Here is a 21,043-nt window from a genome sequence, read left to right on the forward strand (position 1 = left end):
CACGTTCCTTAAGTCTTTAACTCATTTGCTCCCCAAAAGAGATAAATACGTTCTATTTTAAATAATACCATGCTCCCAAAGATGTATTTATGTTTTTTTTTAATGCTAGAGCATACAGAAGGCTTTGATGAAGCCTTTGAACTGAAGAGTGATGCTTGAAGAATGATTGGTATCACAAAAAACGGCCAGCAGGTGGCAGCAGAGTATAAGAGATAAACCAGGGCCATGTTGCAACAAGCTCTTTTCCCCAGTGTTTTCAACAGGTTTGCGAATAATTATGAAATTTAGCTATATTCTAATGCTAATTGCTGCAAAATGGAAACAGATAGAAATTTACTTTTTCCTGATGAAAAAATGAGACTCTAATCTTTCTTTTGGTTCCATGTTTTTATAGCAATAGAACACAACATTCTGTGGGCCTTGCAAAATCAGTCGAAATCCAGTAAAACAGCCGGGAGTGAAGGGGGTTGCTTCAGTGAAAATGGCTGAGAGTGAATGAGTTTAGTAATCCATGATGAGGTCGGTGGGGAAAAAATAAGCACCAAAAAGCAACCTCTGGTGCTCATTTGAAAACCACGCCCACATTTTTATGTGCATCCATTTATAGAATTGGAACAGTTCAGAATTTAAAGAAGAACGTTCAACAGTAACAGAATATTGTTTTTCTAATACAATACGTTACTCCGTCTTACAAAATCGATTAGAACAAACCAACCAACCCTAAGAGATCAAATCGTTTCATGATTGTGTGACGATAACGTACATGAAGGACAAACTCTCGCTCTGCGGCGCTTTGCTTCAAGATGGCATTGATCACATCATTCTCCTGCTTCTCTGAAACACAAGCTGGTGGTGGGACTGGGATATTGAGTGGCATTCCTGTGAGGGACAATTAGTAAAAAAGAAAAAGAAAAAAAGATTAGCTGTACATTTTAACTTGTGTTTGCTCTATTCTTGTTTGAATGAAAAGTGCTCAATGTGTGTTTTTGTGTACCCGCTCTCTGTAGACACTCAGGACTCGAGTATCCGAGGTACTGCAGCATTTCATCCAGAGCATCATCTCCATCCCTCAGGGTATCCCATGCTGGAAACGCCTCCCGACATACCCGTTTTGCCAGCGGTGGCGCAAGAAGCTGCTCAAATCCCACCTCTGCCCTATTCGCCTCCCCACCCATGTTGTGTTCGTTGTTCCCTTCCACCAGCTTCTCCTCTTCCTCGCAACCTCTTTGTAGTCGCACAGTTTCTTCTTGGGCAACATTGCTCTCCTCTCTGTCCTCATCCATCTCTCCCTCCAGCTCAGGACTTTGACCCTCTATCGAATTTGCTCCCTCCTCTAACTCTTCGTGCTGGTCTTCTTGACTGGCTTCTTTACGCTCCTCTGTGATCTTTTTGGTTGGGGTGTGTAGATGGAGATTCACACTAAGGGGCGATTGAATGTGTGTCAATATTGTTTGTGCAGGGCTGCTTGGGGAGCATGGTGGCGGTCCATAGAGGACAGCAGAGTCCCAGGAGTGTTTTCCGGCTACATCCCGAATAATAACACGAACACAAGCAGGAGCAGAGGACAAACCAGCTGTCATTCCACCTCCTGGTACACCAGACTCCGAACGAATCTGGGAAATACAGAGGTTTTAAGACTAAATACAAAACAGAAAAAAAAAATGCTTGGGAAAATTGCTCTATTTTCCTTGTCGTTTATTGCAACACCACAGCCAGATTCATTAAAAGGATACTTGAGCCACTTTCAACAGTAAAAAGTTAATATTTTGTCCAGAATTAATTTAATAACTTTATTATTTTTCATGTACAATTTGTATTTTTTTAAACAAAATTTTCCACTTGCTGTCAAGTGAAGATGACATCACCTGTGCTGAGGAAGTAGGTAACGACCAATCATGGCTCAGTTTGCTGAACAAACCTAGAAAACAGGTGAGCCATGATTGGTCATTACCTACTTCCTCAGCATAGGTGATGTCATCTATTTCATTCTATTCTACATAATTTATTGTACATTAAAAATAATGAAGTTATCAAATAAATTTTAAAATATTAACTTTTTACTGCTGAAAATGGCTCAATGAGTCAAGTATCACTTTAAATAGGAGTGCTGTGTGAGTGCATTTGTCATCAAAGTTAATAAAAATACGTTACCTGAAGCACTGAAAGCAGCGTAGAGCCATTTAACGACAGAAACTGAAGATTTGGTGAGTGGAAGAGTTCAGGTCCAAGATCTGCACTCTCACAGTATGGGTTGTCCTGGTTTTCACACACCTAGAAATAAAAAGTAAAAACAATGTCACAAAAACAAAACAGCAACAAAACTCCCCCCCACAAATTTCCAAACATCCATCCATTTTCTATACTGCTTATCCTTACTCCGTTGCAGGTGTGCTGGAGCCTATCCCAGCTGACAAGTGATTGTCACATACTTTGTGACTTCATCACCTAGCACTAGAACTGGCAATATGACTAGTCCATATGTAAAAATAAGCACCCTCTCCAGCTTTCTCATATAGGTGAGTCAAAGCCAAATCTGCACAAATATTTTTTGCTTGTTATACACAAAATATAGCAACTAAATCACTATGTTGGCAACACCGACTGTGCTTTTGTAAACTAGCTCTCCTGTTTGCAGCTATATTGTTAGCGCAAACAGTGCACAGAAGCTTGAGACACACTTTGAACTACGCAAGGAGCAAAAAAAAAGAAGTGTTCTGACAAACACTGTAAATCGAGGAAATCGATTAATATCACAGTCCAATCAAACACTCTCTCACTCAGTGTGCCGCAATTTGAAAATACTACACTATTTTCTAGGACCCCTGTCGTTAATGGGCCCTTGGAATACTCATCACTTCCCCCCACCCACTTTTTTCATTTTACAAAATAATGTCAGGATAGAAACCTTAGCTGATTAACAGTACCTGGCTGGAGAGAGTAGCGGGCCCTCCAGACATTGGGTAATGATCTAGATGGTTGACAAGGTGGGTGATAACAGTCCTGGCTGCAATGGAAACCAGACCCTGTTGGATACGACTACGGACTACAGAAAGAAGACAAAAAAAAAACAGAAATGAGGATCAGACCTGAAAAAGAGTGAAAGATTTGGAAAAAATATACTCAGTTGGACAAGTTACCAACATTGCTTTTTTTTCTGTTAATATAAATTTATGAAGATAAGAGTCACTAAATCTAACGATAACTATTCAAACAAATACATAGCTGCAGCAGAATAAAATACCTTCAGTGACAGGCTGGAGTTTGCTGGAGCGCTCAGACTCTGGGCTATGCAGTGGTTCCGGTTCTCTAAGGCTCTCTAATGGCAAAAACGGATCGTAGTCTGAACTTGACAGATCTGACAGCTGCAGTGGGTAATACTTGGGGCTGCTAAACGATTGGGCTCCATACACACAGCCATGCAAAACCTGGAATTGTAAGAAAAAAACACACACATAACTTTGACTTTTGATAAAAATGTTTTTGAGGATGCGTAACACCATATAAACCAAAAACCTACTTTATAAATGCAGCTGAGCAGTGTCTTCGGCGGCTGGTCCTTATCTGGTGGGCTGCGCGTTTGAACAGGTTGAAGTAGAATCTTTGGAGGGAGAGCCATCACCCAATCCAGCAGACACAACAGGAGGGACACAACCAGCTGCAGCACATGTGGTCATTGGGTTACTCTCAAAGGTAAATGAACAATTAAATGTAAACGTTTGTATACTGTGCACTGTGTGTGTTCATGTTACCCTCTTATCCAGCTCATGAGGCGAGGACTCAGTATTAGGTAGCAAGTGTGTTATGGTGGCAATCAAAATCTAGGAAGGAACAAAATCAGAGCAATTTGGATTCAATACAGATAGAGGAACAAATTACATTGCCTTTAAGAAATTTGCAATGTAAATGATAATCAATTGGTCTCACCTCTACTATCTTCTTTGGAGTGTCAACGGGAAATTTCTGAAGATGATCCACATGACTGATCAAAAGGTGAAGGACATCTGATGCCACCAGTGCAACATTCTTATTGGGATACTGGGAGGAAACACGTAGGTACATGTCAGCAAAATAATCTTAGTACTAGACCACTAGGACACAAAATACACTCAATTCATGCTAAATGATTCATTAAAGTCAGTCAGTCAGTGAGAAAATAGTTCAGGGTCAAAGTTAACCAAATTATGGATAAAAAATGGACTGATCCACTTTATGGGTCAATTTGACCCAACTTTATGGGTTATTTTGTACAAAATGGCCCAATTTTTGACTCAAAGTAGGGTCAGATTGACCCAAGTTAAAGTGTCTGTCTATTTTGTTTACCCATAATTGGGTTATTTTTGACCCAACAGTTTTTAGAGTGTGGTTCACATTAAGAATAGTATTCAGGTTAATAGGCCTGAAGTCAAAATATTGTGATGAAAACTTCGATTAGTGACAAAGGAGAGAATTTATATAGAGGCTCTAAATCGGATTATCATTGCAAAAGAAAAATCCTTCCAGATCAAAGGATGTACGCGGATGAGAAATAAAGCAAGTGACACTGTATGGAAATATGACAATCCCTCAAGCTTTGTGTGTGTGTGTGATTGTCTGTGATAGTGTGTGCATGTCACAGAGCCCACGGCTGGGCCGACTGGCTGATGGTGGGAAGGCAAGAGTAGACAAGATGTGTGTGTGTGATAGCATAAGTGTGTTTGTAACACAGCTTGCAGCATCCCCCCTGGATGGGCCTCCTATCTGAAGAAGGACCAAACATATTGACGGTCCAGGGTTTGCTCCCAGGAGTAAGTGAATGCGAGTGTGTTCTGCAGCACTGGCTCGGGTAGACTATTGGCTGCCGATACATAAGCAAGGGATTCCAAGGTGGAAAAGGTATGTGTGTGTGTGTCTATGTGTGTTTGAGTCCACTTGGCTATGGATGACAGGGTGCAATTTGGATAGTGTCTCTCTGATGCACAGGCCTCCCAGTCTAATGGCCTGAAACAGACTAGTCTCAGATGGTCTAGTCTCTATACACCAACTGAGGCAGTTTCACCAACCAACACAAAAAATATTTTCCAGAAACATTTTCCATCATACCTTGGCTCCTTGCAGCCTGCCATGTTAAATCCACAGACAACCCAGCTGTTCAATGTGCAGCCAGAGCTTTGGTGCAATTCAATGACCTTCACTTTGATTTTCATACATTACAATATGCAGCCCACTTCCACACTTTAAATCCAATTACTTGATCGGTAAACAATCAAAAGAGCTCACGCCCTTAGCAGCTTTACAAATAATTTACAAAGACATGCTTTTTTTTCGGGCAAAACATTTTGATCTCATGAATATATATATATATTTTTAAATTACTACGGAGCATTTGGATTTTGTTCTCTTCACAAGATAAAAATGTAAGATGTGGTGAAAACATGGTAGTGGGGTGATTTAAATAATGTGAAGCTTTATGTATGAAAAGCACTCTATAAGTAAAGTCTGATTGATTGACAGAAACTTCTGCCAAGTTAAATTGTTAACCAAAGTGTAAAAAAAGATTGCCATATTTATGTTGTTCATCTGCTTGTTTTAATGTGCAAACAAAGTTTTGCTTCTAAGAGGATGATGAACAGGTGTGTGGTGACAATTTTATTCTGCGGGCTTTCATTGATGACATAAATGGTAAAACTAAATTCTTGAACTTGCATATTTATCCAGATCTACACCGAAATATAATGGGATTTTTCCTATGGCCCTTTGCCGTCTGTAGAGTTCTGGACATTGACACAATGCACTGCAGGCAAATGTAAACAACACCATTTTGGCAGGATAAAAACACGTATTAATATAATTTTGCCTCATTTATATTCTATTGATTTCTGAACAGTACTAATTAAATGACAATTTTACACCAAAGTATTACTCTGTAAAGCACAAACGTTCATGAATTCAATGTTTCTTTATTCAATAATAAAGTCTATTGTGGTTGTGTCTTAAAAGAAGAAAATAGAATAGACACAATAATGATGTGGTGATTGTTAATGACAAAGTTGGCTTGCAATCCTTTTACTTAGACGGCTTGATTTTTTTTAACCAAATTTGTAGTTGATGGTTAAAGAAAAAAAGCAAATGATGACTGACCTTTAGAGTAACACAGATGACGTTAAGAGCATCATTAATTTGTGGATGTTGAGTCCCATGAGACAGCTCCTCAGATATCCAGATCCCCAGACAGCACAAAGCTACACACCTAACAGATGAAAATTGGAACATACTGATCATCAGCTGATTCTGTTTCATAAATCTGCCAATGCATATCTGTGAGATAACAGCATATATGTGCTGTGATTTCTACTTTTTGAAACAATAAAAATAAATCTATTTCTGATATGTTTTAGAAACACACTACTTCACACAGCACCTTGTTGTATGCTTGTTTTTCTGGTCATGCTAACACCCAATTAGCATTAGTAAATGCATGCACGTGAGTATCTACCTAGCAGGAGCAGAGGGTTCGTCCCTGGCAGAGGTCAATATTGTTTTGATAATGTGCTCCTGAAAAACAAAGCATGAGAGAAACATGTATGTAACTAGACAAAGTGCAATTTCAGCAGAAATTGCGTGGGAATGCTGAATAGCTGAATGCTAAGATTTGAATGCATGTGCTTATGAAGTAAATTGAAAGATAAATTATGTAAAAATTACACATTTCTAATTGCAGTTAAATGACAAATGAATAAAAAGAAAACTTGAACTGCAATCTGTCTAAGGTGGGATTTAATTATTTCAGCGAAATTAGAATTTATTTCCTGATATGAACCATCAAATGTACTAAAATGTGGTCCAAGCGGGGTTTGAACCCAGGTTCTCCGTAGTAGGAGGCAAATGCTCCTAACTTGACTTGTTCAAATTCATGGCTAGTGGTGTATTTATTTTAAAAATATTTTATTTATATTATATTATATTATATTTATATTATAATATTTAATTTATTTTCTGATGCTGAAAGCTAACATGCATTTAATATTTTCAGTGAAATTATAATGCATTTTCTGATATGATAGTCAGATGGTATACATGTATATATATCACTTAGCATAATGGCCATGGATATATTTGCAATGTACAGTCGGAAGTGGGATTCAAACCCGTGATCTCCTGGTTACTGGACAATGCACTTAACCTACAATTAGTATCAAGATCAGATTATGTCTCTATAACAAAATTAAAAAACAGCTATTAAGACCAACTTCATGAGATATTAATATTATATGCACAAATGCTTCCTGTCCCTCAGAGGTAATGGCTGCTTAGTGATTCAAAACGTTTCTGCCTAGTCTGGAAGCACTGAGCAAGCCTGAGATGCAACTGTGCATGACAATAACTGTTTACACAGCAACAATAACAACATTACGACATTGGCTGTTTTGACTGTCACAAGAATGACTGATGAGACATTAATCTATACCAGTGGAGAGAGGACATGCTTTGTAGAGTGCTGGCACTGACCTTGATTGGCTTCAAAGTTAAGTTTTGATCCTGCACTTTCTACTTAGTTTTGCTGAACTGTTTTGATAAATCAACTTTGTTGACCATTACTGATGAGTTCTTGGTTTACCTTGACATCAGGGAACTTTGTAAGTGCCACATCAGCAGTGGTGGGGTGAAGGGCAGGGAGCTCCCCATAGAAGTTTGGAAAACACACAAGGGATCCAAGAAGGATCTGGGCTTCTACTCTTGGAGCCTAGAAAGGAGGAAGACATAAGTAATATATACTATATCGTCACTGATGGGCGGAAACTTCCAATGTCCAATTTTTTGTATTTTGTTTTTTAACATTTTTTTGACACTTTGCGTTTTTTTGGGGGTTTTTTTATTAAACAAAAACAGCTTTTTCTTTCATTCAATACAATCTATTACATTTTCAAACAAAATATAGAATTTTGGTAAATCAAGAAATGTGTATGTATGATAAATAAATAAAAATGTTGACAAAATTATTTAAATTCTTCTAAAGCCTGGTTCACACGGCAATATTTTAAAATTGTCGGCCGACTTCCAAACTATGAGAGAGCCACGTGACGGAAAAAAAAATCACGGGAGTAACAGTTTTTAACTGTGTGTGGTGTGCAGCCACACGGCACAATCAACACATCACACACAAACTGATTTTATTCATGAATGTTTCCTGGTTAGACGAGAAGCCTCGCAAAACCTCTCGAGATTAAACTTGACTTCAAAGTAAAAGAAAACATGAGGACCAGTCGCAATACATTGCAGTTTGTTTGTTAAATTTAACATAAAAAAGCAACACAAAGAAAAGGCGTTGTTTAAAGGAGTGTAATCAGCGCAAGCACAGACTTTCTGTTGCGTCATGACTGTTTTGATTTTGGTTTCCCCACCGTCTTCCTCACCGCCTCGTTTTCTGATTAGCTGCACGTCACTGTCAACCGGCTGCATACTCGTTTGTCCTTGGGGCACACCACATGCGATATCGGGACAAAACAATCCAACATGTTGGATATCCCCGATTTAAGATCTGAGCGGCCCGGACGACCTTCCGAGCTGTCGAGATCGGTCCTTATAAACCCCACACAGCATGATTATCTGTTAAGATTATCGTTGGGATGTCGGCGCGGCGAGATATTAGGGGGCTAAAATCGGACTAATTCTGCTGCCGTGTGAACCCGGCTTTAGCAAGTCAGTGTTCCATCACTGGTGAGCTATTCTTTGAACAGTTACTTGTACACACTGGCACCTACAAGTATGGCTTATGTGTATGTCATTAAGGTAATGGACAGTATTAGAGGTTATTGAAGAATATTTTTTTGTTTTACTACCTCTACTTTGCGGAAAGAACGTATCACCAGCGAAAAGTGAGGGAACACTGTACTGCAATGTACAACACTAGCTTGTCAAACTGCATTGTGTATAAGTGAGTTTCAGTTTTATTACATTCAATGATGAGCAAGAGGTGACTCTAGAAGCTGCGATGATAAAGTCAAGAATCAACATGGTGGCTCCAGGTAGACCAATACTGAAAAACCTGGGACTGCAGTGCTTGATGATGGTGTTCACAATGTCCTAAATTGAGAAAAATAAATCACACGCATATAGCTATAGTCACAGCAAATTTGCAGTTTTAGATGTTGCTGCTTTTACTTTCAAAATGTTAATGTCAAACAGGGCCAATTAAAATGTTTGAGGTACCTGGTCTTGGTGCATCAGTCCTTGGTGCATGATGTTGTAGAAGTGAGTCAGAAAGTCTGTGTTTGGGGACACATCTTGCCGTCTCTTTATAATCCTGCAGATCAGCTTATAGGCGTGAAGTTTTCCCTGTTTGTAACGCTCAGTCAGCATGGTGGCCTGGGTGAAAACGCACAGAAATTAAATGTGTATAAATTGTGAACAGGCATGAGCTACTGTACATGCAAACGCACAAAAGCAGATTACGATATACTGTATAACGTCTATTTCTTGAGTGATTAAATTTAATAAACTCTTAGAGATTTACAACTGGTTATTGATATTAAGGGCCTTCTTAGTCCTACTTACCTTAAATAGCCATGGAGTGAGGATTCGAAGAGGTGGGATCAGAACAGGAGGTGGGGGAGATGACTGGTTGTCATGAGAAATGCCCAAATTATCTCTGATCTGAAAATAATGAAGAATTGACTTAGGAGTAGAGCCATTTCAAGGCATCATATGACTTTAATGTCTCTTTCCACACCTTGGCAAGGTTTTGCCACAGTTCACACAGGTAGTCAAACACTTGAGCATGGATTTCCGGGTCTTTGATGCTATTAACATCTCCCAAGATACCCAGCATTCTCCGCCACATTACTGTCGCAACATCTGCATGCCAGCCAGTGAGGGAGCCACCTGCCATTACGCTACAGTCCTCACCAGGGAACTCAGTGGTTTCTACAATTGATCAATAAGCCAATCAATCGTCAATGACACTTCTATTTGGCAAAACTAAATGAAGAAAAACAATTTACTGTATTTCCTAAATGGTGTATTAGTATAGTATTACCAAGATCATCAGGAGTCTGCAGCACTGAGTTGTGGAGTTTTTGATCAAGCTGCAAGTGTGTGTGTGAGTGAGAGTGTGTGCGAATAATGTGCTCTGCTGTCAGTGTAGCTGGGGAAGGCGTCTGGGAACGGGAGCCTCCCAGAGAATGCATGGGCGATGCACTCTCAGATCCTTGACATAAAAAAACACAATATTTAGATGCAATGATGTGAAACTGTGCTTTAAAGAATGATGTAAAATAATAGCACAGTTACGATCTAAACACATATATATTAAAGGAATCACCATCATTTAATGTACAAACCAGTGACAGTGACTGTGTGGCTAAGGCTACTGGTCTCAGAGTCAATATGAAGTGTAGTCAAACTTTCTACTTCATGCTCATCACAGGCAACACCACCTCCCAGGCTGTCCTGGTCCAATGAGCTTCCTCGGTCTCCACCGCCACAGGGTTCCGAATTAAATGCAAAATCTATACAAAGGGAAAGAGGAATATCTACATGAGTATACAAAATAAAAAATTGTTGACGTTAGGTAATGTCCCCAGGACAGCAAGTCAGGAGCACAGAGAGCTACTTGGCACCTTAAAAAGTAGACTTAACTATTAATATGCCAAAAATATGGTGTGTCTTTGTTTATACATATTAAAATAACAACAAGAAGAGTGTTGAAAGAATCAACAGCACCATCAATTTGAAACCCAAAAAGGAAATGCCTGGGATGTATTTTCATTCAAAATAAGGAGTTTAGCAGAAATCCGGCACAACTACTGGATAATGCTTGTGATGTGACCTCTAAAAACTAAGGTGTATATATGACTTTAAACTTATGTTTAGCATGTGATTTATGAACAAGCTAAAATATGAATTAAAACATGAGCTTGACCTGTCAATGATTCAACACTCATTCAGAATGTGAGCACCCTTGAGGATCACAGAAGAATGAAGGCTGGAGGTCTACTTTTTGTAGTATTTACATAATTAAATTCCCCATTAACATTGAAAAATATATAACACCACCATTTTCATTATTGCCAAACAAGTATATACATTTTGAAGCTTCAATTTTGAGTTTAACTGTAAGATGCTTTATAACTGCCAATTCCTTGAAATAATGACCAAAAAATAATTTCACTCACTATCAAACTTGCATGTGGGATATTGAAAAGCATTAAATGAGTCAGATTGGCTGTCAGAACTGACAACATCTGAGCCACTGGCACTGGCAGGAGACGTCCACTCTGAAGGAACCCCGGGATCATCAATTGGTCTGAGGTCATCTGAGGGTCGAGATCCAGGACTCTGGCCAGCCTCTAGTAGCTCCGGTAGATCCTGTGGAACTTCAAGACTACCTGGGCTGCTGCCACGGCGCTCCTATACATAGAGAGAAAAGAGTCATGAGAACTAAAGCAAATAAACACCCATGGGGAAACACAGGTGTTTTAAGAGGCACTAAACCAAAAATGTGATATTTATGTATGCACTTGAGGGTACTGACCACTGTTCCTTTCGCTCTAAGTCTTTCCTGGATGAACTCATCCATGAGATCAGAGAAATTAGGATTGCTGTTTCCAACATCAGTGGAGACTGGACGTGCCTTCTGTAGCACCTCCTCTTTGTTGGCTAAACACAAAGAGAGAGAGAGAGAATTTTAATTAAAGCAAGGAGGCATGATTATCTGGCACACATACTGTTCAGTTAACATTAACACTGTGTACACAATGACTAAGATGTGGCTACTATTGACTTTCACAGTAATAAAAGCACCGTAACATATCTGGTGTGTTGTGGAGGGAAAATAATGATATTGTTACATTGACATTACACTTAAAAAAATATGCAGAAAGCAAACTAGCATATCAGCACAACCCTAATGTATATGTACGGGAAGCCCTTGAATAAGTGAATGACTTAATTGTTAAAAAAAAAAAAACAGCAAGCAATCCCACCAGAGAAGCAATGCAGTTAATACACATCACCATGCATAGGAGCGAGATTACTTTATGACGCTACCAAAAAAATAAATAAATGGCAGCAGAACTGCATACATTTGGTTTTAGCAGATGCAATGATAGATACACAGTTTAGTTTATGATAGCAAAATAATCCATTAAGCATGGTAATATGAAAATACTAATGACTACATTATATTCAACCCATTAACCCACCGTTTTTATTCGAACAAGACTTAAGACAGCAGATAATAACAAACACGGGAGGAGCCACATTTGATGTTTAAAACACACAGATAGTCCACGTCCTGTGTATTCAGAATTTAGTTCATTAAATAAAAAAAAAGGGATGATTGATTTTAAACAGTAACATTTTTAAAAGTAAAATTAACAATCATGCAATTTAACATTGTATTTATTTTATTAAACAATTGTACAAGTATAATTCAATTAAGCATAAAATGAAAACTGGTTATGAGGGGAAAAACGAAAACATCCTAATTAAATAATTTTGGGAGGCAGCTAAATCAATGTGCCCAAAAATTCAGGACTCCTGAAATTTTAAATGCTCTGTTGGGTGCATGTGGCCCACGGACCCTACTTTGTCCACCCCTGAACTACCAAGTCCTTTAAACACAAGACATAATCTGCTACATAAACAGGAGATCAGGTCACTTAATGAAATCAGAATCTCACTACGTGGGAGAAAATTCAATTAGCCAGCAAACAAACTTAACGTTAATATTAACTTGACTTCCTGATGCTTTCATTGGTTATAAATGTGTACATTTATTCAAATGTCCTCACTTTTAGCACCTTGATAGCAATAACAAGGCATTGTAGTAAAAACAATAATACTGCCAGCCATTCACTGCTGTCTACAGCAGTTCCAAAAACTTCTTTCAGCAGACAAGGTCCAGACAATGTGCTAAACCAAACAGAACATGTGAGGTTCATAAACTCTTCTTCTCCAACAGGAGGAGTTGAGGAGCCTTGCACTGCGAACTCAAATCAAGTACCGACAACAAATCACACAGTCACCTCGGACTGGCACACGCTGAATATGAGAAGCGACCACCTTTCCAATGTGGCCCCCCAACAATTTCACAGAATGTACCAGCGAATTTAGCAGTGATTTTCAAATAGTAGTAATCTGATGTTCTTAAGATTTATCAGATAATCTCACCGTTATTATTGCTAGGGGAAGTATGGGTACTAAGGCTAAAAAAAGAGAAAAAAAGTAAAGAATACAAAGTTTCTAAAATTCAAAGCATCAGGAGAAACTGGGAGTTTAGTAGCATGCTAAAGAATAAATCCACTATGGAGTTCTTTTGACGATTTCCCAATCCTGCATAGACACCATATGGACATAACTGTTGATACATTTATCAGATTTATCAGAAAGTGAGAGTAATGAGTTGGCATATGGCTAGTGTCTCACCTCTTTAGGAAATATTATTTTTTGGCAGATTTTTGAAAGCCATTCATCAAGGCCAATTGTTAGGTCACCGTTTATTGATGCTGTGTTCATCACAAAGTGTTTCAGGAGATTGCGGTATGGGCTCTTCCACACCAAAGTCATCCAAGCTTGCCTTCATGAGTAGAATTAGGAGTATTTTGCAACAGTTTTTGCCTCTATAGTGTATATGTGACCCATAGCCTTTTAATAGTTGCCAACTAAATTTATGTATGGAGTCATGCAAATGTTTAGTGCAATTATGCTTTTACAGTTAGAGCAGGCGCCTTAAGAATTCATAGAGCCATCAGAAGCCACAGAATCAAACAAACTCAAAGGCCAAACAAACAGACATACAAACAACCATAATATATATGTTGATTATATCTATGTATGACATCTTTCATTAAGCAAAAAATAATAAAAAATGGAACTCACTGTGGCATCATGCACATGAGAAACCGAACAAATGGATAAATAAAATGCCTGGACAATACTTGGCACAAATTAGCAAAGAAACTATATAAAACTATATTAAAAGTTAATCTGTATGAGTCACTACACTTTAAGAATAAATCCATGAAACCTATTTAGCAGTTGTCCTCACACTTCTAATAAATAAAAATTTGCAGTTGATTCAAAAGTACAGTTAACCATGCACCTGTTCTATGAAATAAAATACAGTGCAGCACAATTTTTATATACGTAAAATATATAAAAGAGATTTTGAGAAGATTATTGGATACATGTACAGTACTTGTGTGCCACAAATTAGGAGGATGGTCTTAATCACCAAGATTTATGCTGCATTCTAGTGGTTCAGGAGGGAACTACAAAAATATAGTTGCTTAGTTATTATTATTAAAGCAGGTATCATTTAACTGCAAAAAAAAAGGTTATTTTGCACCAAAATATACTGTAAACACAATGCAAAAATTAGAAGACTTATAGTGGAGTTGTATGCTTAAAAAAAAAACGAAGAAAAAAAAAAGAGTGGACTATTGTTTTCTTCTGTGGAGCTGAGGCAGTCCCGGAAGGAGGTGAAGTCGGAACAAAAGAGGACACATGCAATTTTATGGCGAGCGGGGGAGGACGACGGGGGAAGAAAGGACATCAAAATCCCACAACCCTGAGAAAGAGGACAGCAAGAGGAGAAGAGGGCCTCTCAGATAGGGAAAAGTTATGGGAGGAGGAGGGGTCTTCAGTAGGTGGCAGGCTGGAGGAGGGGCTCATGTTCAAGAAGAAACACTGTCAGTCCAGCAGCAAGGTAATGAGTTTCAGCCCCAAAAAAAAAAAAGGCATTCCATCATAACAAACCAGTTAAACAGCCACAAAGGAAAAAATGGTTGTTGATGTTTGTGTTTAGTGAGTATTTGTCTTTTCCTCTGGTGGTGTTGTGCCCGATGTGAGCACTTTGTCCACTGCGATCCTCACCTGGCGTGGTAGACTTTCGTCCAAAGTAGCCCAGGACATGGGAGTAGAGGTCTCTTAGTGAAGCATCACCCATTGCAGCTCGCCCTTGCCGCTGTGGCGACGAACCTTGGGACGACCCCTGACCTCGGGGACGGGGCTTGGTGGACAAAGCATGAACCACGGTCTTATACACCCCACCAAGAAGAGCCCCTTGGTGGTGTCGGGAGACGGAGCTGCCGGGCTCCTGGGAGCGAGAGCGGGAAGCCCGAGAACGCAAGGCAGACCGTCCCAATCGGCCTCGCACACCTGATGACGCACCAGAACTGCTTGTTAAGACCTCAAAGTGGGTCTCATGCACCGGATTGGATCCCACACATGATCCTGGATGCTGTTTGTCCTTGTCCCCTGCTGCAGTGCCAGTCCTGTCTTCCAGGTCTCCAACACCTGATGTACCTTGAGCCCTAATGACATCTGGCAGTCTCTCATGGCCCCCTCCTTTGTGACCAATAGCAGCCACAGAGCCAAACTTACCTGCACTGCCTGCTCCCTGCTTCCCCCCAGTTCCTGTACCAGGTCCTGGCCTCTCACCAGCTGAGTGGCTATGAGTGTGAAAGTGACTAAGCCGACGCAACCTGGCTTTCCAGTGGGCTTCTTTATTCTCAAGGGGGTTGTGGAACTGGACTGACTCAGTGGAAGGTCTGAAACTAACATGGACACCACCGGAGTGATGCTTTTTGGTGTTGCGGGTCATCTTGGGCTTGGCTGAGTCTGACATTTGAGGTGTTTGAATTGCTTCACTGGTAGATTCTGCTGTGTTAGGGTCTGATCGAGTTAAACAGGGCTTTTTGCCTGTGGCTGTGTCTTTATCATCATTTTTGCCTCCTCCCATTTCCCTCCAATAATCACCTTTTCCTTCCCAATCTGCTCCTTGGGTTGTGTTTTCTCCACCCACTTCCCCTTTGTTTTTCTCATCATGGTGTCCTTCTAAGCTCTCTTTCACACCAAGCGATGGCCACTGACACTGCATTTCAAGACACTCGTAGATGCTACGCTGTTCTGCCTCATTCTCCTCTGTTGAGTCAACACTGCTGTGTCGAACTGAATTACTTACCTGCCTATCTTCCTTAGAAATCTGTCTGTCAACCACCTTTTGTGGCTCTCGTATGAATGTTTCCCCGGTAGTATCAGTTTTCACTGGTACACAAGTTCGAATGTCGCTTTCTGATGCAAGACTTGCTGCTAATCTAGCTGCCTCATTTCTCTCAGATGCTTTGTGAGTAAAATAGTCCCTAATTGACGAGAATAAATCATCCTCATTTGGTAAAGTGCCAACTTCATTCTCCTCGACATCATTCTCCTTATCTGAGCAAAATGTAAAGGCAGAATCCCAGTCGCTTACCCAGTCAGAACCTGAACCTCGGCTTTGACAGCCAATGTGGCCATACTCACTCGCATCATTTAGTCCCTCTGAGGTTGAGGAAACAACACCATTGGGGAGTGAAAGAGGGGTAGGAGAGGAGGAGTGGGAAGGACGTGGGAGTGGTTGAGCTGCATAGCTATTGGTTGCAACTAAGGTAGTATCAGTGGCATGACAGGGGTTTGGAATGGTGCTGGGATCCCCCTGTGGGTCTTCACCTTTGACCCGTTCGGCGATAAAAGGCTCCATGATGTCAGAGGCACTGCTGCTCCTTGCAAGCGATGAAGGGGCTGGGTTATCCGGCTCACAAGCTCCTCCCTGGAAGACTTCCGAACAGGAGGTCGGAGGGGTCTCATCGCTCTGGGATGAGTGGCGCATCCGAGATGGGCGGGATATCAGCGTAATTGGCGGGTCCTCCAGGTCTGGTAAATGGGCAGATAATGTCATATTAGTGTGATTAGTACTACTGTATATTCAGGAGAAAAAAAACATACAAAAGAGAAAAGTGCACGTCTAAAAACATGATGAGTTTGACACTATATCCAGTGTTGCCACTTTTTATCCATGTAGTTGTCATTTTGAATTTGCTAATTCTAAGTTGTGTTCTGATTTTTGCCTACGCCAGACTTGCTTACGGTACTTCAAAATGTGAAAACAATTTAATATTCAGTGGGATGGCAACTTTCATTTTCTTCATTAGTTTATAAGAAGTTATTGTTACAACATTGGGAAAATACAGACCCTCCAGGAATAAGTAAATAAAAATATTTAATGAAATATTAATTAAATATTGAGAGAACTATATCAGCGGACAATAATAAACAAAAAAACATTTGATTTTGTTTGGAAGCAAATATTTGAGGCTCTGTAATTAACCCTATACTATTAGTATTATTGAGTTAAATACGTGTATTAAAATATATTATTTACTTACCATTTCTAGAAAATATTGTCTTCTTTTTTGGGTCTTCTGAATGTTTTTTTTTCTTCTCTCTCTTTCTTCCATAAAGACTGTATGTTGAAATTAGCACCAGGAATATATTGTGTTTGTGTGTATATGTGTGAGTGTGGAGTAGGTAATGTGTACGTGTATATATCTGTAGGTTATGTGAATATGTTTGTTTCTAACAAATACTGTATGTTTTGAGTTTTTTGGTCATGTCTGTGATGTCTGTTTTTTTGTGTGTTGACAGAATTATTTTTGTTTTATTTACAAAGACCTTGGTTTAACTTGTCTGGCAGATAATTTGTTTTTTTGTTTTTATGGTTTGGTTTCTCGGGGTTTGTTGGTTATATTCGTGACGTTTGTTTTTTGTGTTGTAATGAATTGTATTTTTCTTGGCTAGATAGTCTTTGGTAAAGACTGTTGGTCAGATTAATTGTCTTTTTTGTATTTTTGTTTGTTTTTTATTAAAAAAACAATTGAAACAATTTAAAAACAAAACAAAAACTATTTTAGCCCATTTTTGCACATTTATAGGGATCATAGAGCCAAAGACCTACAAAAAAGTATTTAATAACCATATGCTAAACCTAAAAATAAGTCTGCCATGGTGAATTGAATTTGGCACCATTTTGGCCTTTTGTAGAGGTTATATTTTAGAGAACTCCTTGAGAATTTATCTGATCATCTTCACCTTGTGGATGTTTCATCTAAAAAGATGTTAAAGACAAAAAGCTTTTTATTTCATCACACTTTGCTGCTGTAGCAATGCGATTTGCAATAAATAAATAATGATACTGTTTTTAAGGGACTAAACTTGGGGTGAAAATTCACGAGACACACACATTTATATTTTAGAGGGTTATTGTGAAATTCCTTCAATAGCTTAGTGCCCCTACAATTTTTTTTAGATTTATTTATTTACTGTTTTTACAAAGCAACCCTGGTTCAAGGGTCTCGAACTCGCGGCCGAGGGGCCATTGCAGGATGATGTGTTGTAGCCCCTACTTGACATCAAAGTTTGATACTAGTGAAGCCTCAATGGTCTTTGCCATGTCATTACCCTGGGCGTTTTGTGTGTTGTTGTCGTTGTTGTTTGATCACTTAAGGGCTACCACCATAGCTCAGGCTCAACAGCTTTTGGCGAAACGCAATTTCAAAATGACACCAAGAGGAAGTTCTAATCATGTCTTTCAAAACCTGTCACAAAGAGAAATGTTGGCGATGAGATCGTTTCAAGAAAAACAGGAGATTGAATTATTATTATTTTTTTCCAGCACAGGGGCACCCCGACATGTCTTGAATGCACAGGGAAAGTTGCGATGCTCAAGAAGTCAACATTGCTGGACTCAACAAGACATGCTAAGGAGTATGAAAAGTACGAGGGTTACCAATCTTATTCACGTTCTGAAGAACAGTTTTCTGAACTGATAATATTGATAATGATTGAGAACACATAAAGACAAAATGAATGTCAGAACATGCATCCATGTGAGCAGGCAGGTAAGTGAAATATGTATACCACCGCTTAAAGAACTGTTTTAAAGCCCTCAAACAGCCCACAAACAAAAGGGTGAAAGAGTTAAGTCATCCACGATGGACTAGTAGCAGTCAGTCCATTTCTTTACTAATGCAGAAGGGACAAACTGATATACACAAGCATACATTTGTTTGACAGATGTGTGATGACTCCAGGCACACAGCAGGCAGAAAGCAGGCAGAAGGAAGTGCAAAGAGAGTGTACCTGCCAGCTGGTCGGCAAGGGGGGGTAGTAAAGGGTGGTGGTGGTGGAGGAGGACAGGTAGAGGCGGAGCCAGAGCAGGAGCACTCTTGGCACTGCGGATAAAGGCTGAGGACAGCAGAGAGTCCCCTGTAGAACAGCTTCGCAGGGCTGAAGAGGTAGGAAGAACACGCAGAAGAGATACAAAAGAAGGGGGAGAGGGTAAGGAAAGTAGGAAAATAAATAAGGAAGTGGAAGTGTTGTGGGAGTTGAGGTAAGATGAAGTAAATGTACAGTACATGTACGTACACCATGTGTTTGGGAAAATAAATAGAAAAGAAAAAAGGGGGGAAAGTGAGGTGAAGTGAAAGGGAAGGTGACGGAGGAGTGAGTTGTAGCAAAAATGGCAGGTGACAGCTAGTATCTCCTCTGAAAAGCCCAGTACAGTCATCTTAAAAAGAACCCAACACACTGAACATGCAGCCACAGTCACACCAAATAAAAAGTGTCCTGCAAGAAGGTGTTAGCACATCTCTCATTGGAAATCTCAGCAGGGCTGCTTTTCTCAAGACAAAATGGCCCAACAATTATCTTTTCATAAACAAACATGATACCTTTGAAGTTTGAAATCTCTACCCACCCTTACAACAAGAACGCAGTCCAATATAGCAGCAACATACTATAATTAGTCCTACATCAATAACATAGACAACATCTTAACAGTATTAATATGAACATTTTCCAAGTAACTTTTTTTTTAACATACTGAATTCCACATTAAAAACACCCTGTATTTTGCAACACGATAAAAAGTGCATTGTATGCAGCATATACTGTAGTATTATTTCAAGTTAGGCAATCTGTGGCATTATTAATAAATTGTCAAAATCAAGCAAGAGCAGCTGGCAGCGAGCGAGCCACTTGGGGCTCACACTCAATGTGATCCAAGGGTGTTTGTTGGTGGATGCTATGTGAATCTAAACCCAAAAAGTAATTTTGGAATGGAATCTTTTCAATGCAATACTTGTTTAGTTGTCTGTACTTTTTTTTTTAATGCCAAAATTTATTTTCAATGCCAAAACTTGCATCCAGCAAGGTGTGTGTGAGCCATGTGCAAGAAATTGGTTGGCTGAACAGGGTGACGTTGCCCGGTAATGCCTGGGGATGCATGCCAGGCCATTCTGGCGGATCTCCCCAGCTGTGGTGCCCATTGGATTCAGCTGCTAGCCTGCAGGCACCAGTCGGGACCACCAGAAAAGGCTCCGGAGATTTACAATGAGGATCCAGTGCTTTCACATGCACCATTGTACTCGCCCTCTCCCGCCTCTCGCAAACAAATGAAAAATGCTTAACCATAAGAAAGGGATCTTAGTTTTGGTAAGTATAAATCAATGTAGGGGGGGCTGCTGAATTTGTGGATAAATTGCTTATACATTTTACTTATTTAGTTTTTTTTATTTTACATTACTCTACAATGTCAATCTCAACCCCCACATTACAGGCTCAGAGAAGTGACAAGAAAATATGTTTAGACAATCTTTTTTTTTCTGGCAAACTACTTCAATGGACTACTTACGAGTAAGTCAAGGCTGGATCCAAGCTGACATATGGTGAGAGGCCGGGTACATCTTCACTAATACCAGTTAATCACACTGCTATCAAATACATTTTAGTTTTAGTTGAACAAAAATACTGCTTTTAAGGTTGACTTGTGATAGGAAACAAAAAAAGTAACATATCACTCCCATAACTATAATTCTGTACCAGTTAAAAGTATTGCATTTTTTTCTACAAGGCCAGTATGACTATTAAAGTCGGGTCTATCGTTTTAAGGAATTAATCACTGTCCCCTTAAAATGTGAACTCATGAGGAAAGTTACAGAATGACATGCTAAAGACCTAAAAGGTCCCAAAATGCTGGGATAATTCAGTATTCTTAATTTCAATCAAAAAGCCACAGCTGAATGATTTGATTAAAACAATTTCATTGAACAGGAGGAACAACAGCAAAAAAATCCTTTAAAAAAAAATCAAAGATTTCTGTCAGAGAGGAAAACAAGGACAGACTTTAAGTCAAAAGAAAGGAGTGATCCATTTGGCTGTTAAGTTGCAAAAAAGGCATTAAACTCAG

General features: G+C 39.4%; 1 protein-coding gene across 7 annotated transcripts in view; it reads right to left on the reverse strand.

Moving 5' to 3' along the window:
* ralgapa1 (Ral GTPase activating protein catalytic subunit alpha 1) overlaps nucleotides 1–21,043 on the reverse strand; it is an 83,467-nt gene that overhangs the window by 45,176 nt on the left and 17,248 nt on the right. For 4 of the 7 annotated variants that reach the window (XM_086093933.1, XM_086093934.1, XM_086093932.1 and 1 more), the window contains exons 18-38: nucleotides 18,937–19,083; nucleotides 14,854–16,671; nucleotides 11,510–11,634; nucleotides 11,151–11,385; nucleotides 10,317–10,484; nucleotides 10,013–10,183; nucleotides 9,707–9,900; nucleotides 9,532–9,630; nucleotides 9,187–9,342; nucleotides 8,932–9,060; nucleotides 7,595–7,720; nucleotides 6,473–6,531; nucleotides 6,118–6,226; nucleotides 3,925–4,035; nucleotides 3,750–3,818; nucleotides 3,518–3,655; nucleotides 3,242–3,425; nucleotides 2,925–3,043; nucleotides 2,152–2,271; nucleotides 995–1,613; nucleotides 764–879 (exon numbers count right to left, since the gene is read on the reverse strand). In XM_086093933.1, coding sequence (XP_085950059.1) covers nucleotides 764–879; nucleotides 995–1,613; nucleotides 2,152–2,271; nucleotides 2,925–3,043; nucleotides 3,242–3,425; nucleotides 3,518–3,655; nucleotides 3,750–3,818; nucleotides 3,925–4,035; nucleotides 6,118–6,226; nucleotides 6,473–6,531; nucleotides 7,595–7,720; nucleotides 8,932–9,060; nucleotides 9,187–9,342; nucleotides 9,532–9,630; nucleotides 9,707–9,900; nucleotides 10,013–10,183; nucleotides 10,317–10,484; nucleotides 11,151–11,385; nucleotides 11,510–11,634; nucleotides 14,854–16,671; nucleotides 18,937–19,083 — 5,012 coding nt within the window. The remainder of the gene's footprint in view (nucleotides 1–763; nucleotides 880–994; nucleotides 1,614–2,151; nucleotides 2,272–2,924; nucleotides 3,044–3,241; nucleotides 3,426–3,517; nucleotides 3,656–3,749; nucleotides 3,819–3,924; nucleotides 4,036–6,117; nucleotides 6,227–6,472; nucleotides 6,532–7,594; nucleotides 7,721–8,931; nucleotides 9,061–9,186; nucleotides 9,343–9,531; nucleotides 9,631–9,706; nucleotides 9,901–10,012; nucleotides 10,184–10,316; nucleotides 10,485–11,150; nucleotides 11,386–11,509; nucleotides 11,635–14,853; nucleotides 16,672–18,936; nucleotides 19,084–21,043) is intronic. The other 3 variants (XM_086093938.1, XM_086093936.1, XM_086093939.1) reach the window with 3 other exon arrangements.

This window comes from Leptonotus elevatus, chromosome 14 (genome assembly GCF_054856555.1).
Source record: "Leptonotus elevatus isolate MCC_2025b chromosome 14, RoL_Lele_1.0, whole genome shotgun sequence".
NCBI classification, from domain to species: Eukaryota; Metazoa; Chordata; class Actinopteri; order Syngnathiformes; family Syngnathidae; genus Leptonotus; species Leptonotus elevatus.